General features: G+C 40.4%; 1 protein-coding gene across 9 annotated transcripts in view; it reads right to left on the bottom strand.

The window, feature by feature from the left end:
- ESRRG (estrogen related receptor gamma) overlaps nucleotides 1-17,545 on the bottom strand; it is a 392,065-nt gene that overhangs the window by 345,833 nt on the left and 28,687 nt on the right. For 2 of the 9 annotated variants that reach the window (XM_036381244.2, XM_054514137.1), the window contains exon 1: nucleotides 16,599-16,802. The exons of 6 other annotated variants lie outside the window; for them this stretch is intronic. In XM_036381244.2, the coding sequence (XP_036237137.2) occupies nucleotides 16,599-16,696 (98 nt within the window). In that variant the 5' untranslated portion in view covers nucleotides 16,697-16,802. Of the gene's footprint in view, nucleotides 1-16,598; nucleotides 16,803-17,545 lie in introns of those variants that run through there. One more of the 9 variants, XM_054514140.1, reaches the window with a different exon arrangement.

Genomic DNA, 17,545 nt, shown 5'->3' with positions numbered 1-17,545 from the left:
AAGAATAAACACTTGGGCAAAGGATTTAATTCTGAAGGAATTAAGAAAGGGGGGAGGAGTTACTATTTATAATTAGACAATAAATTTTACTTAAGAAAGAATCCTCTTCCCTTCTGTTAACTACTTCCTAAAGGATGGGAAGCATTGCCATAATTTCTCCTCTTCTTTATCTGACTAGCTACCTGGTCAAACTGAGCTCCTTTCCTATCACTGAAAGGCCAAACAGATCTTTTGATCCGTTTGCCTATGAAAAGGTCTTAAAGGGTTATGGCAAAAAAAAAGGTGAAGCCAGAAGAAATCCCAGTACTCCAGCTCCCTGCAGAAGCACCCAAGACACAAAAAGCAGCAATTATGGACACGAACAACAAGAGATGATGCCTTGACATGGACCATAGGCTCCAAACCCCAGCCATGCAGCATGTGGAGCTAAAGGGAGCTCCGCTTCCTCTAGGGCTGGAGGGGCCTCGAGGAGTGCAAGAGGACAGGATACAAGTCAGGCTGCACAACTCAAAAAATCAGTAGAAAAACCAAGCAGATAACTAACTTCCCATGTTAAAAAAGGGATGTAGCTAGCACAAGGGGAAATAGTTCAGGTCAATGTTTTGAGCTTTTCATCTCCATGGATCGATCAACTAGTAAATATAGGAAGAAAATTTGTGTGGGGCAGGAAATGAGGGCATTTAGCTTTTTTCTTTCTGCCCTATTTTCATCTACAACACAGAAGAAACTAATTTCATTTAAAATGGTGAAATAGGGGCATCCATTAAGGAAATTAAGATGGTAACAGATCATTTTAGAATGGTAAACATCTAAGAAACAATAAAACTAAGATTACAGTAGAAATAATAAAATCAAATTTACTTTAAACCAATGTCTTAAATACTTGTTAACCCTGGCATATGCTCTTACGAGGCAGATGAGTATATCTGTTTTCATTCTCTATGTAGGGAAACAACCGTAAAATGCCCCAAAGCCACAGAGGGAGTCAGTGTCAAAGACATGATTAGTAGTTCAGAAGTTATCTGATTCAGGTCACATGGTGTTCCAAAAACCATACCTAAATATAGCATGCAAGAGATCTGCACAAAGAGCAATCCCATGATGGGAGCACACTAAACTCTCCACAAAATTAATTAGGGTTATTTTGAGGGAACCGAAGGAAAGCAAGAAGGAAAAAAAAAAAATCAATCCTTGCCCTGCCCAGTTCTGCAAGAGCAGATGTCTCTGGTATGAACAAGCCTCAGTGTGCAGCCCAGGCACTCAGGGAGGTGGTTCCTGGGGAAAGCCCCACACAGCACCAATGTGGAAGGTGGGTGGGGTCACAGTGTGGCTTTGTTAAGGAATGCAGCTCACTGGGGAACAGGATGACCCTGCCAGCAAGGGGACCAGCAGGAAGCCAATATTTGAGTTCTTCTGTAGCTGTTAACAGCATCCTTCTAACACCACCAGAAACAAAACCACCTTTTTGGAAAAGGAAGGTCCATGTAAACAATACCCTTGGCACAGACCAAGACTCTTGGGGAAAAAATGAATGCTTCCCAAGGCAGACTGGAAAGAAAATTCCCTGCTGGAAGTTGTTACCCCTGAAATCCTCCATTAGCTTTGCCCCTTGACAAGGAGGAGAATTTTCTCACACAGCCTAAAGAGCTACTTCTTACAGCCTTCCCTATGTGTAGGCATAAGGAGCAACCTCATGGAAAAGCATGCAGATCCTCAAAAGGCAGTGGGAGCAGGAGAAAAGAGATGTGTTCCTCAGATATTTTGAGTTTCTTTTGGTCCCTCTCTATTAAGTGGGCACATTTTTTTCTGTGTTTCCTGAACACTGAATTGCCAGGTGGCTTCTGACCTCTGCTGACCTACAAGATGATTTCAGCTAGCTGGCCTAGTTCACAATTTCCCTATAAAACCTACTTTAAAAACTCAAAAACTCTGCTGGTGAATGCCATGGCAAATGTTTTAGGATGGCCACAATCATCAATTTACTTGGGCATCACCTTTGTTCCCAAGTACCAGGGGAACACCATTCTTCTCTTAAGCACTGGAACACGCAGGACATGCTGATGTTACCCTGAAGACCTGGGCAAAGCTGAAGCAGGGGCTACAGAGAGCAGGACAAAGTGCTGGACAAAGCTGAGAGGAGGCAGAGCTGTGAGGAGTGCTGCTGTCAGCAGGCAGAAAGCAGGCTTTTGAGCCCAGACCACGGAGCAGGTGCTCCAGAAGGCAGGTAACAAAACAGAGAGAGCGTGGGACACAAACTGCAAATTTCGGCTCCAACGCTTCAGGCCATTAGCAGGTGCTTCAGGCAGTCATCCAAATCAAAGTAAGAAAGTGGAAAGAGCCAAATGCTGGTTAAAGGTTTGCTAACATGAAATCCCAGCACGGGCAGTTAAAACACTTCCCCATTGTGGGAGCAGGCTAATGAGAAAAGAAGAAACAAACAAAAAGCATATGCAATTTTTGTAAAAATGGCATTGTGTATGGGATTTTACTATCCTGTACTCAAGCCCCGAGATGCAAATGTTGTCTGGGATGCTGAGATCAGCAGTTATATGTCCTCAGGTGGTTAGAGACAAGACAGAAAAGAGCTGGCATTTGGGGAAAATAGAGGGCCCATTTGATAATGCTTCACTTGAGCGAAAGAGGGTTTCCCCTGTGGGTATTGTCCCAAAGAAAGCTCCAGGCAAGTTTAGAATGGTTCATTACTTGTCACATCTAGAAGGTGAGTCAGTTAATGATTACACTGACTCTCTTTTGACTTCAGCTTCATGTATTTTCAATCTGAGAACAGTGCTCTCATCAAGTCAAATACCACTCACCACAAACAGAAATACAGAAGATATCTGCTTTTCAGATGCTCACGGCACAACTGTAGTTATTTTATCTGTCAGGATTTTCCTGGCGTTTTGCAAATCATATTTTTGGTAGCTAACACACAGCATTCGCAACCCATGTTCAGGGAGTTGTCACTTTTTTATAATAATGGACAGTTCAGGGACCTGGCACTTGCTTTATTGAGCTTGGTCTCCAGAGGGCCTAATATTAGGGCCTTGAATGGATCCTTATAAAATCCAAGTATCTGCTTACTCAAGGGTTAATTCCCCAACATCTCCTCAACCCGGAACAACACTACCTGGTTTAATTTGCCTTACACAGATATAAGAAATAGAAGTGGCTACTCCAAACAGTTGTTGGTGCAGGCTAACTACACTGGCCAATGATAGTGTATTTTAATCAGACGGTCACTTGAACATTATTGGTCAAGTTCTCCTCGCTGAGGCCTGTGTCCTTTGCCAGAGGCTAGCAGGCTTGACAGAAGGAGAGAAACAAACTCCTTTTATCAGAGTAACACGAGTCAATATGTGGAACGATACTTCCATCTGCTCTGTGTTGCTGGTGACATGACATTATGACAATTTGGTATATGTTTGTAACAGAACAGATAAAACAAGATGGCTCAGCTTCTATCATTTATGTTCTGATATGGGGATTTGTATGGGGAGTTCTCTCAAGCCATTTTCTATAGGAGCAGCTAAGACTCACTACGGAAATTCTGAGGGAAAAAACATGTTGCTGATTGTTTCAGAGAGTTAATGGCACAGACTTACAACTATGGTGCAATTCCAAAAAATAAGCAAATTCTCCTTCTCAAACTGTTCTCCAAGGAGATGCATTTGGTCACGTACAGGAATCGCCAAAGGAACCTGCTGTATCCAGCAACTTGCAGACACACACAACCTACTAAACACAAGCCATGAGTAGAGTGGCCTGTGCTGTTTCTGCATTAATTTTGTGTCTGTATGTTACCAGATCCCTAGGACTTTCATGGTCTGTGGGCAGCAAATCGGCTGAGCCAAAAGGGAAGGTTCCACCTGACTAGGCCAGGAGGAGCTATATTAAGCTTGTCTCCGCTGGAGGTCATTCTGCATATTTTGAAGGCTACTTTCTTGGTAGCTGGTCAAGCAACCAGTGACCAGAAATTAAGAACCTAATCTGTATAACATCTATAATACTCCAAACACTTCTGAAGTCCAGATCCTACGCATATAAAGTTCTTAATTTCCAAAATGTTTGACCAAAGCCATTTCTCTCAGGGACAAGCAGGCTCTCGCATTTGTTAAGCAGTTGCTTCATGTCTCATTTCTAGTAGGCTGCTGGTAGCCCTGCAGCCAAGAATTCATTTCTACAACTCCAAAACATTTTTTGATACTTCCTGATCAAACGGCTTTGCAGTAGAAATTGGTTTCTGTCACCATCTGTTGTTCCATAGTTCGGAAGGGCTAACATTTTCCTTCAAGAGGGAAAAAGTTGGGTAGGATGCATGGCCAATACTAATGGAATAGATATTCTTTTCCTTACTGTCACTTTATAGGGAAGGCTTGGCCTATTTCTCAGCAGCTGTGAAATTGTCATCAGCAGGATTCTTTACAAAGCTTGGTGGCATATGGAATATATTGCTCACTTCTTAGTACTATAAAAACAACCTTGCTGCATAACTGAGCTAGACAAAGAAAGCAGGTGCTTGATAAAAAAATAATTCTTCATGCATCAAGCCTCTATAGACTTTGTAGAAATTCTAGACAAGGATATTTTGGAGACAAGCATGGGTTTGAATTATCTAAATGATATTTTACAGAAGCCCCTAGCCTTCAGAGGTGGGACAGTCCCTTAAAAATCAGCAGGTGAAATCACTGTGCCACAGGATAACATCATACTCTGCCATTCACAAAGCCAACGTTCACATTCCACACCAAAGGGAAGTGTCACCCCACCCCCCTCTGTAAGACATTAAAAACTACTCTGCAAGGGTCCCATCTCCATTTCTGATGTGGTAAGAGACTATTTAGCATCAGTTTTCGACCATCTCTTTTTGTCTTGTCTGGCCTTATTTTTACAGCTTCTTAACCAATAAGTAAATTAAACAAAATAAGAACAATAACAATTATAGTAGTATAAGAAGTCCGTGGCGTTCTGGTAACCATACACACTGAATTGCAAACACAGGGCTAGAATTGTAGGAGTTTAGGTGATTCTCACTACAGGAGACACACAAAGAACAAGGGGTAAATAAGCTTGTTGAATATGCTGGTCTTTAAGTAGTCAAGAGCATTGCAAAAAAAGCATGAAAATAAGACTAAGTATCAGAAAAGGAATGATGGTGTGCTGCAGTTATGTGCCCACTGCTGTATACTCCCCAGTGAATGTCCACTCAGCCATCCCTGCACATACACACACAGATATATTCACGGTCATCTGTGCCCTGCTGCACCTAGAATGGCCCCAGCAGGTGAAACCAAAGGGCCACTTAGGCTGATTGGCTTGTCTGGGCCCATGGCAAACAGCAGATGCTTAGTGAAGGTCATGGAGTAGAGGTATAGGAACAATTCCCCAGACTACTCTTCCCAACATCCATCTATTTGGGGCTCAGAGACTTCCTTTAACAAAATACATACAATTTTTCCAGATTACTGATCTGCTTTTAGAAATCTTCACTTGCAGTTACAGATGATTACTCAGAGCAAGGTTCTCCAGCTACATTGCATGTTTCTTGTACTAAGTGAGCTATTACATGTCGATATGGAAAAATCCAGCCTGCTGCCCTCATCCCAGAGGGAAGGGCAAACTGAGTATTTGGGCAGCCCGTGCTGCCTGAGTTGCTGTACAGGTCTTCTGTGCACAGTCCAGATAGAAAAGAGGTCTGCTGCCGCCATGACAATGCACAGCAGACTATGATGGTGGAAGTTTGGAAGTGCTGTCCTATAGGTTATGATTTTGAGCTGCACATAAACTATTAAAGCCATAAATACACATCTGTCATCTATGGGGCTCTGAAGCTACCCTTTGATCTCCTGTCACTGCTAGATAAGTGGCCTTTTAGCAAAGCAGGATAGGGAGCACATTGCTGGACACTGAAGAAGTACCAGCTATGTGGACAATCACGGGACAGCATGCACCTGTCACCTCCCCAAGTAACACAGCAAGAGGGTCATTGCTCTTCCAGAGGCATCCAAAAAACCAGTTTTTGTTCACAGTTCAATATGTTTGCTATTTATGCACCTCCTCATTGCTCAAATATTCTTTGCTCTGTATTCTTTACTTTTGCTCTGTATTCTTTAACACCCAATAAAATGAAGCCAGAAAAAGAGAGACCAAAGGGAAGTGCAGTATCCAAGAACAAAAGATTCTCCTAGCAGTTTCACACTCTATTCATGTAATACACAAACCAAAAATAATACAGACTAAAGCCTACTAACTAACTAAGCAGGATTAAATAATATTTAGCTCTTTCTATCATCCAGAAATCTCAAAATACTTTACAAAGGTGTGCAGATTGGGAAGAGCCAGTAGCAAGCTAGTCCTAGGCATTTGCTCTTTCCATTAGAGTGCATCACCACCTCCAAGTATGAGCACAATTCTCTTGCAGCTGGCATGGAGAGATGCGAGTGTGCATTAAAGGAACAATTTTTCCTTAATTCCCTATGCACTGATTGCTTTTAATACATTGTTACAGACATTCTGTGTATAAAAGTAACAATATGCCATGCACCAATGTTACTCAAGCTACTACTACCTGGGCAAGTAATACTTCAGGCAAGATGCAGTCCTCCTTTCAGTTACAGTAGGAATGTAGTCAATAACCAAGCTATAAATTTCTATTTTCAAAACCTTGAAATAAGAAAGAAGTAGGCTTAACAATTATCAAGAAAAAAAAAATTATGACAGAGGAAACAAAGATAAAACCATGAAGAGTTTTGTAGAAATCGGGAAAAGTCAATGCCTTCCTCCAAAAGAGACAAGCTTGCAGAAATTATCACAGGAATGTTTCATAACAAAATTCAAATGCCAACATGGAGCAGAAATACTTGGAAAGCTGGAAGTCTTACTTTCAGCATGACCTGTCAAAATCAGCATGAAGAGCAAAGTCAGTTGATAAAACATTCCTATGTTAGCCTTCACTCTCAAATCAGAAAGCTTCTGTCAACAAGTTCTGGTCTTTGCTACAAAAGTGGGAATCAACAGTAACACCTGAAAAGGCTGAGAATTGATGTCAGATTTGAAAATATTTGTTGATCAACTTATATTTTGCATACATCAATGCCTATGGGCTTCTGATCAAGGGCCATAGCTAATATAAACGGTGTATCAAAACAAATACTTGTCAAAATTTTTTTATTTGGTTGGGTTTTTTTAAGGTTTGCAGGGAAAATACTATTGTTCAGATCAAAAAAAAAAAAAAAAAAAGCCAAAGAAGAGAAAAAAAAAAAACCAAAATTTGATCCCCACTCTCTCCGATTAGAACCATTGGTGTTTGTGTAAACTCAGTTCAGGGAAGACATAAATAGCATCTTTTTAAGCTAATGATTTTCACCAAGGCCATTTAAAACAGGTGTTAAGAGTGGCCCTGAAACAGATCCCATCTGTGTTCACCTAAGTTAGCTTATTTTTGTTTTGCTCCATTTTAATGTATGTATACATCCTGTGTTTCCAGCTTGTCTTTTCAGCCCACTCCCGTCCTCCGCACTCCCAATCTGTCAGCCAGACTCCAGGGACAGGAATTAAAAATGACCACGTTTAAAAACTGTACCTCCCTGTGTAACAGACTTAACAGAGGCAGAAAGACTAAAAAGCTGAAAAGTTCCCCATGGTCTTTGCCTATTAAATCCCACAGCTTGCCAACAGCAGGGCATGTTTTAGTGTCAAAGAACAGGGCACTGGCTTGCATTTCTGTGTGATGGAAGATCAGGGGTACTCCTGTCTCTTTACATTTCACATCACACTGTTTGTGGAGAAAGTTGACAACACCAGAATGCTCAAAAACACCCTGTACTATTACACAGAGGAAGCAAGATGCTTGCTGAGAAATAGTGCTGACACGAGAATACGGTTGATTCAGCATGGGTGATAAAAGCTTATTTTTGGTTGGTTCAAGCAGTATTTGATTAAAGTAGGATTAAATACTCATCAGACTTGCTTAAAAATAATTTTGCACCCATCCCATCAGTCTGCATCATTCTCTATCTTACAATATTTTCCACTATTAAACAGAAAGAGAAGTAAGTTTCTGTTCATCAGATCAGCAAAGAGGTAGGCAAAGTCCTTGAAAAGACTATTGCAAGAAAGTAGAAGGAAGGATTCGGTCAACTGGCAACCAAATAGAAGCCTCCCGATATTTCCCACTGAGAAGTAACAGGATCTGGGCTATAGATATGTTTGTTAAACATATCTATAGCAGGGATAATTAAGTTAGTGCAGCACTAGGTGCATGCTTTGAAGTGTTCATGCAGTTAATATACTGACTTTTCTTTCACCTGGTAGGTTAAGCTCACCATCTCACACTTATTTGCAGACTCATGACCTACCCTCTGTCCTCATTATCACTTCATTTCTGATAGCTGAACATCTTGGAAATGATATTCAAAGGTTTTGTTATAAATAAAGGAGACTAACAGAAGCCTAAATACAGACTCCTGTCACCGAGGAATAACCGCCTGGAACTTCTTCTGCCAAGAAGTTCACGTAACTTTACAAACAAACAAATATTCTTCTAAGGTAGGTATTGCTCTTTTTTCCTTTTTCAAGGCCTCTTGTGATTAGCATCCAAACCCTTGATCCCCAGTTTCCTGTAACTGGAAAAAAATGGGGGCAACATTCTTGGCCTCCTTCACAAAAAGCCCCAAGGATGTTTCAATTTCTTATACTGGTATCCCTCAGAACAACAGGGTCAAAATATAAAACAGAAAGCTTTAAACTCCCTGTATTTGGCAGTAATTTTTACTCCACAATATTACCAGCAGTGATACCTTTCCTATAAAGATCAAACCTAACACGATGGTGAGGATTCTGCTGGGGTTTCTGTCACTGGCAAGAGCAGCACTTGAGTGTGCAGAACCTGCAGTGATATCCAGACTGATTCCCACTGATCTCAGTGAAGCCAAGACATTATCTTGTATGCTTTTCCATACAGCTGGGGGGTGATTCCATATGCAAAGATCTTCACTTACCTATATCCTTCTACAAATCAGAGTTCTCTGCTGTCTCTTCTTCACCCAACTCTATAGGGGGCCTATCAGCAGTCTCCACTTTTCTACCCTAGGTTTCTAAGGCAAAAAAAATCATTACCTTTATTGAAATCAGTGTATTTCTAACTGGGATGGGACCCTGCACACACAATACAAGTCACAAGACAGTGACTTGATCGTGACTGGAGCCCAGTAGAGTGGATCGGGATATGCATTCCTGAATTTCTCTCCACTCAAAAGTAGCAGGCATTAACTTCTGAGCAAGAGACACAATTATGAGAAAGACAGCATCTGCCCTTGTGCCTCCTCTGTAATACAATTTCTACTTATTCTGTCAGAGACTTGCATTTTGGGTATGTATGGATCTGAGAAATCCCAGATCAGACATGAGCACCATTGACAGGGCAGGGCACTGCTGGAACTGTCCTTGTAGTGTCCATCCTGTGGGAACACATGGCTTTCGTTTTCCAGTAACATCAGACAAATGCATCCGTTTTAACCTATTCATTTGGCTAAAAAGAAAAAACACTCTCTTGCTGCATTTGGTTGTTGCGCCTTTGCCTTTATTTCCAAGTTATTTCTTAGTTACTTGGGTTATTGTCCCCAGTATTTCATTTCTCAGGACACTAAAAGGCTGGCTGAAATCATATCTTCATTTTATATGAGGGCAGAAAAATCTCACCTGGAGTCCTCTACCTGTACCCATTAAACAACCCATCAAACTGACTTAGAAGAGTCAAGCAGCAGACTTGCCTCTGACAGCTCAGTGGTTTTCAGAAAGGAAAAGCAAAAAGGCAAGAGGGGGCTCAAAAGCTTGCGATAAATTAGGAACCCTTACTCTTCTGAGGGCTCCAAGCCCATCTCAGGAGCAGCACCTCAGGGGCACTGATGTGAAGCCCGTGGCCTGACACGGGCAGGCAGCCAGGGACCCCACTCACGGAACCACTGTTGGTGTTGGGAAGCAGCGGTGAGCAAGGGAGACCAAATGTCCTCCTACATGCAAACCAGAGATTCCATTTTTTGCAAAGTTACCCCAATGATTAAAATGTTCTGTAATTTACCCTTAAAGGCCAGTCATGATGGGATCCACCAGAATCGATCTGTTATCTTTTACCTCTGCACATACCCCGAGTGTGCCTTTCATAAGTAATATGCTTTACCAGATGAATGCTGGCAATATTTTCCACTAATTGCAAGAGTTACTAAACTGAACCTTAACTAAAATTAAGTTGACTATTAAAAGCTCAGTGAGTAACCCAGCAAACGGAAGCACTGTGCATAGGATTTAGCAAGCATGCAAGTGATCTGGCAACCACCAAGGCACAATACTTGCTGAACTTCCTATACCTAAAATTGGTTCCATACAATAGTCATACGTTCATGATGTATGATGAACTAATGCTCACAATGTTTGGGTGCACTAAAATGCTAAAATAAATGTATAATAATTCAAGCATGCCATTCTGAAAACACAAAGTGAGAAGGTTGAAAGTTATGGGTTAATTTACAACATATACTCTCCATTAAAATAACAGAGCTCCCTGTATCAGTTTTAAAAATACATTAATAATATCCTTAGCTATTAAGGTGTCATTATAGACAGTCATACAAATCTTACCTATCTGTATATAAACACTTCTAGGATTTTAAGGAACATACACTGCACTTGTCATTACATGTTAAGTTTATTCACTGTATATAGGCTTTTCATGATTGCAGTTTCTAAATTTACTTTTAGCACAAAAACTATATCTTTTTTTGTGCTTTTATAATTTCTAGGCTATACTTCTATACAAATATGTTCTACATTCTGTATTTCTGTTTTCAGCACTGTACACAGGTCCATAAATCAAAGGCAGCAAGAAATAATATTAAGATTGCACACAGTCTGGCTATCTTTAACAAACTAATAAACTAGGGATTTCCTGAGAAGAATTCTCCCTCTGAGGGAAAAAAAAATAAGATAAGAGAAAAAGAAAAATATTTCTATCTAATTATGTGGATAAAAGATACTTTGTCACAAAAAGACAGAATGATTTGGGAGAAAATCTAAGAGATTTCATAAATACCGTACCCATTTAAAAAAAAAAATCAGTATTTTAAAGAAGAGAAGGTCAAAGTGGACATATGCAGAGTTATGTGAAAGAGTTAAAGCCATTGATGAAAGACTATTTGCTGATAAGGATGCATCTATTTGAAATAGGATAGCATTTGGGACTAGTCGAACAAAAGTCTACAGAAAACTGATAAATCAAGGAACTAGCAGGATTTAAACAAACAACAGACATGGCTGAGAACACATGAAATGTCACGAGTACAGCTGAGAAATAAGTGATGGCACAGGACCACTTACTCTGCTACTAACAAGACATTTGCTTTGGCCTCTGCAGAGCGAGACAGCTATCAATCCTGCCACAGCTCCAGAAATGCTTCAGACTGAAGCCCTACAAAAAGTGGTTATTATATCTGGGTGTGCACATGGAACACCCCAATAAGCCCAGCTTTCAAAAAACAAAATATCCACCATGTATAATACTCAGGTGAAACCCTAAGTGACTTCTTGCAGAAAAGAGCTCTTCCTCCAAATACTGCTGTTACAAAACACCAGGGCCTGGATTCTCCAAGAAAACCTCTGGAAACAATGCTAAGTCCACATCCCAGTACCCACTTTTCAGGTGCTGTTCCTGTGCCATGGAGCCCTCAGCCCTGCTAGTCACTCCTGTGCCTCCTGTGCCTCCTGTGCCACCCAACTCAGAACCAGCCATTGCTGAGTAAGCACAATCCAATGCTGCCAGCAGAAGGCCAAGGCCACACTCATCTGCAGCCCTGCTTCATCTCTAGGAGCTCCATTTTTAAGCAGTGATAGTCAAATTTTTTCGTTTGGGTACCTTTTTCAAGGTTCCCAGGCTCTCCTAAAAGAAACCTACTGGAAGGTCCTTTCCTTCAAGGACACAGCTGGATAAAGTGAGAGATATCACACACAGAAATCCACCATTTTGCAACAAGAGTTTGCACTTTCTCAAGTCCGCTGGGATGGGAGGGGAAAAATGGGAGCAGAGAGGCTCAACCTTGTCAGGATGGAAGTGCTTGAGAACATCCAAAGAAGATCTCTGGCCACCTGGGAAAGCTGGATATTGAAAACATAGGCACTCACACAGGTTAGGCAACTTCTAAGGTTAGGTGGCAGTTCAGTGGGGATATTGAGGATCTCAGTTTGGGCTTTCAATGCCTAAATCCCACTTAAGTCCCACTTAAGGCATCTAATCCTTTTGTGGATCTGGGCCTAAAGCCTTGCCAGGAAGAAGAGAGTCTATGCATGCAAAAGCTGATGGTCAGTGACAGTCTGGTTCTGTTAAAACTAAACTACACAGAGAATGACCTTATTTTGTACAAAGGAATAATGCAGAATAATCAAAGACACGTTCTAGTCACGTAAAGTTAATGGAAAGTTAATGCAGCTGATAGAGATCACAGTCCTGCCTTTAGACCCTATGACAGTTATGCTGACCTGGAAAACATTACAACCCATAAATCATGGGTCTTCAATAGCTTGTGGGAGGAAGCACATTTGGAAATGTTCAAAAGACAAAATGACTACAGAAGTCCTCAAAAAAACACCTCTCTTACTCACACAAGCTAAGAGGCACAACCAGAAAGGAGCAGAAATTTATAAAACACTGTAATGCTTACAAAGGGTTAATAATTCAAAGAACATCATTCTGTTATTCAGTGACCAACTAGTTTACCATGCTCCATGGAATTAAGTAGTTTCAGTCCAGTTTCTAATAGCCAGGAATCCATCTGGCAAAAGTTACCAATTTATTTCTCACTTACCTGCAGTGCTGTTGGTTGGCTCGACTATGAAGTAAAGTGTGAGTGGATATGGATAACAGTTTACCCCACACTCCCTACATCTTGTATCTCTATATCACAAATCCATTTTTAATTTTTTTAAAGGTGCCTGTACTTAATCCCCCTTGAATTTAGTTGAAAGGACTGCAAATGTGATATTTTCATACACAAAATATCTTATTGATAAAAGTAATCTTGGCATAAAAGTAAATAGAATAACAACAATAAAATACAACTTAATGTCACTATTCTATATTACTGTTATTACAAAATAGATATCATTAATTATTACTAATTATTTTCATGGTAAATATTTTTGATTCCAGGTATGCACTGCAACATTTAACTGATTTCAATCACTAAGATTCCTCTATGGCTAAAACACTGAGGTCTCCATTTTGGGGATTCAAATACATCTTCCCAGAGCTCTGCTTCAAATGAAAATTCTCCTGCAGCTGCCCATCAACCAGCATCTAACCTTTATAAACCATGGGAGAAAGAAAGATACATGCTTCCCAGTTCTTCCTATCATCTGCAGATGGGCAAAGAGTTCTGGCAGCTCACTCGCTAAATCCTGCAAATTTTGCATTACAAAATCAGTATTCAATGCAAAATACAGGAGAGTAGAATAAGCACGTATGTCACAGATTGTAAAGGTGCCAAAGATACTTTAATCAGAGGAAAACTGCCCATTCTCCCATGCCACTGAAGTCCATGGAGTCATAGTGCACTCCTTCCTTCCTGAACACTGCATTATCCCCTCCCCTGAAACATGGTTTCCTCTGGAAGGCTCAAAGACTGATAAAGCCCCACCTGGTTTTCAAGAGCTGAAGGAATTTTTGATGCTTTGTAATCAGCTCATGGTAAGGAGGTCAGTGTGGTTTCCCTGATTTACTTGGATATTGGTCTGGAGCCTCACTGTGCTTTCACCTGCATTTTATTTTCAGTTCTGGATTCTTTCCAGGATAAAGACGCAAAGTCAAGGTGGTATCTTTCCTGTCCAGCCACCTCCTCCCTTTGAGTAAAACGTTAATATACTGACAAGTCTGCTATACAGGAGGACACCAATACCCTTAAGATGGACAAAGTCAAACAACAGAAAATATTTTGCAATTTGGCATTCTTCCCCCCCAAATATTCCTGTGTAAATGGTTTCCCTTTAATTCTCAAAAGTATGTCTTTTCAATAGAAGTCAGTCTATTTTTGCCTGCTGTTAATCTATGTGTAAACTAAATCTCACCCTCCCAACTCACAGAAGCAATTGCCCCCTTGGTCTGGCAAGGCAGCTCAGAAAAATAGGAGAGCAGGATTTCTCCTACATCTATCTATGCATTTTAGTGGCAACTCGTGCTTGGCTGAGACTGGTCAGCTGTAAGAGACTGATGAGAATTGTCTGAAATACTTCTGGTTGAAAAATATATAAATCAAAATTACTGGTAAAACAACAGAGATGTATGTGACACCTATGAAATATAGAAATAACCTAGAAAAATAACAATAACCAAAGTTCCAGCCTAGGACTCTCACAATATAAGTTTTCCAAATAATATAAATGTCCCAAAACACAAATGCACAAAACAGTAAGCCAGTACACTGCAAGGGGACAGCATTCTGCCTAGAGACCAGTAAGGGTTAATTTTCTTGAAGAAGTTTAGGGGGCCATGAAAGTTGTGAATTTAAATTCACACCAATTCGAAATGTGATATTAAATAACGCACAAAGTTAATTTTGCTTGCATTTCTTATTGACTATTATTCCTATTCCAGGTTCCTCCTTACAAAGGACAGGCAGATCAAGGAAGCAGCACCCAGGAAAAAAATTAAGGGAAAAACAATAGTGGAATGCAGCAGGTTTGGAGGAGAGACATTTATGCAGAGAAAGTGCTTAAGCAGGGACATTGGTGCCTGTGTCTATGGGTAGAGGTTTGGTGAGCGCATGCCCAGGCAAGGAGGATTTGGTTATGGTCAGAATTTGTGAGTGACAGCCATGTGACAGCTGGGAGTCAGCAAAGATTTTGTAGGGATGGAAATTCCTGAGACAAGACACACGACTGCTCATGCGATCTGCATGTGCCTATCGTCATGCTATATTATAATAGCTGACACCATGGTTTACCAGTTTTCCATAAGAGAGGCTATAAATTAGGAAAAGGATTTGAGGCACATTGGATGAGAAATTAAAGTCATAACACTTAAAAACAAAGGGATAAATATAACTTATTTTCATATTATTGAAACAAGCAAACCAAGATCTCCAGTCAAACCACACACCATCAGTAAAACCTGCATTTCCATTATTTACCTTTAGTGACAGGTTATTATTTCCTTAGAATATATTTCTTTCTTAATAACTTATCTTAAAAGGTCAGAATTCTACAAACATACTTAATTTTTAGTATGGAATAATCCCACTGATTATTCACATACTGTAGCTATTCCTACACTTTCAGGATCAGGGCCTAAGTCACAATGTACAATTAAGCAGAGGATTTTCCAAAGAACTGTTTCATTTGCCCTTCTGGAGGTCTTACACAAAGGTGAAGCCAGTGGAGATGTGCATTTAAATCAAACCTGAAAAACCAAAATACTTTCCCTTTAACACTGAATTCAAGCCAATACAGTATCACATGACCTTTACCGTAATTTCTATTAAAATAATTTCATGTCTGGTTGCTTCTGCTATCCTGGCTCATTTGTATTGTTTACAACAAGTCATTGCTCTCGACAGTTAGTGGTGGCTGAATCCATGGTTACCAGTTTTTACATTCACTGGTTAAATGGAATGCAGCTCTTCAGTGGGGTTTCATGGAGAAAGCTCTTAAGAAATCACAGTCCAGCTATCAATCAGGCTAACCTGGGAGAAATTAATCTGATAAGCAGAAGTATTGCTGTGTATGAAAAATTTATTGAAAGGGAGCTCAAGGCATTTATTAGTTGCAGTTGCCAAAGTGGACACGTTTGGGTCAGACTTAGTACAGGGAAGACTTGGGTTATGAGGTCTATGTCTGACATTCATCCATGTTGTGCCTCCTCTGGCGCTCACTGCTAATACAACTATACTGTTCAAGGGTTTAAAAAAAATAAAAATCTCAAACACTTATTTCACCAGAAATGTGCTCAGAATATAAATAGTGCTTAAATACAGGTTTAACCAGACTGCAGTCCCGTCAAAGTAACTTAAACAGACACAGACAAGATAGTAAAACACAAAATAGACAGCCTTGAGTAGAATCCAATTAAGACGAAAAACACCCCAAATAGAGCAACATTGCTAACGACTAAATTAAGCCTGCAAACAAATATATTTTATTGCTACCTAAAAACAATACGGACTAATTCTGTTTGCCTTGTTATTTATAGTTTGGCGTAGGGTGGGGTTGCCAAAATCAAAGAGCAAAGCAGAAACTTATTTGCAAGATGGACCCCCAAATCCTTTAAAAATGCCTAAAAACATAAAAAAAGTTCTTTACAGTTTGATGGCTACAATATCTGTCCCACAAGCTACATGACAGCAACAAATAGTTAAATCAAACATATTACTACCAGCTCATCTACTGCAAAGTCACTGTATCAGAAGCCCGAATTGATTTGTTTCCTTAGAACAAATTGAAAATGAATGTAACATAACATCCGAAAAAAGAAATCCCTCCTGCTCTGCTAATCGGATATTGTATAATGGTTGATTGCAGCTTTGCACCGTGCTATTGTTGCCTATATCATACATACTTACAGGTTCTGGGTTCTTCCAAGAGTTTGGTGCAGTTTCAAGGACAAATGTCTTAAGGAAGTCTTTCTACTGTGCAGCAGTGATCCTAGCTCTGATCTCATTACATGAGCAAAGTGCTACTGCTGACAATATAAAGGAAACTTCCTGCGTGAAGAAGAAATCTTGGAAAGTCTCGGGGTTAAAAAGGCTGCTTAAATGTGCGGCTTGATTTGCTCCCTAGTTGTGTATACACAGTAGCAGCTGATCTCTGTTTGCAGCCCTGCAGAAAGAAACCTTTGCTGAAAACCAATGGCATCACATTTCAGTGGAGCTACTGCCAGGCTCTGGAGAGCAAAGCAACCCTTGACAACTTCACCCAGTTCAAACCACCGGCATTTGCTGCATGTCCTGCAGGACTTTTGAAATGGAATATTTGCTGCATTATTTTTAACAATGCACTCTGAAATCCTGCATCCCAGGCAGCCGTGATACAAGCAGAAGTCTCCCTCACTGTAATAGGAGGTTCTGACTGTGTCAGGACTGTGAACTGCAGAATTCGCCACAGTATCTTTTGCTTTGTCTTGATTGTGGCATTTGCAGATGAGAAGCGGTTAGCTGCACTCAAAAGCATTTTCTGCCTTAGAATTTCTAAATTAAGTGCAACAGGCATCCTGTTTATCCTAAATTAATCCTGAGCCTGTCCTGTATCAGTCACGCACTGCTCAGTGTTTTTTTTTCCTGATTCAGAGGACAAAGCAAAAGATTTGGGGAGTGGAAGGTGGCTTGTTCTTTTCATTTAGTATTTTATCTAGGGTCAGATCTAGCCTGGTCCCTGTTGGACTAAAATCATGGAGCACAATATCCCAAATTCTGCAAAATTTGGTATCCTGACCAAAGCTTCAGTGTGGCTTCAAATATCTGTTAGTGGACCCTTAGCTCCTGAATTGGCCCTCCAGAACCAAACCAGGGAT

The sequence above is a fragment of the Molothrus ater genome, chromosome 3 (assembly GCF_012460135.2).
Source record: "Molothrus ater isolate BHLD 08-10-18 breed brown headed cowbird chromosome 3, BPBGC_Mater_1.1, whole genome shotgun sequence".
Lineage (NCBI taxonomy): Eukaryota > Metazoa > Chordata > Aves > Passeriformes > Icteridae > Molothrus > Molothrus ater.
This window is presented reverse-complemented; position numbering and strand designations above follow the sequence as displayed.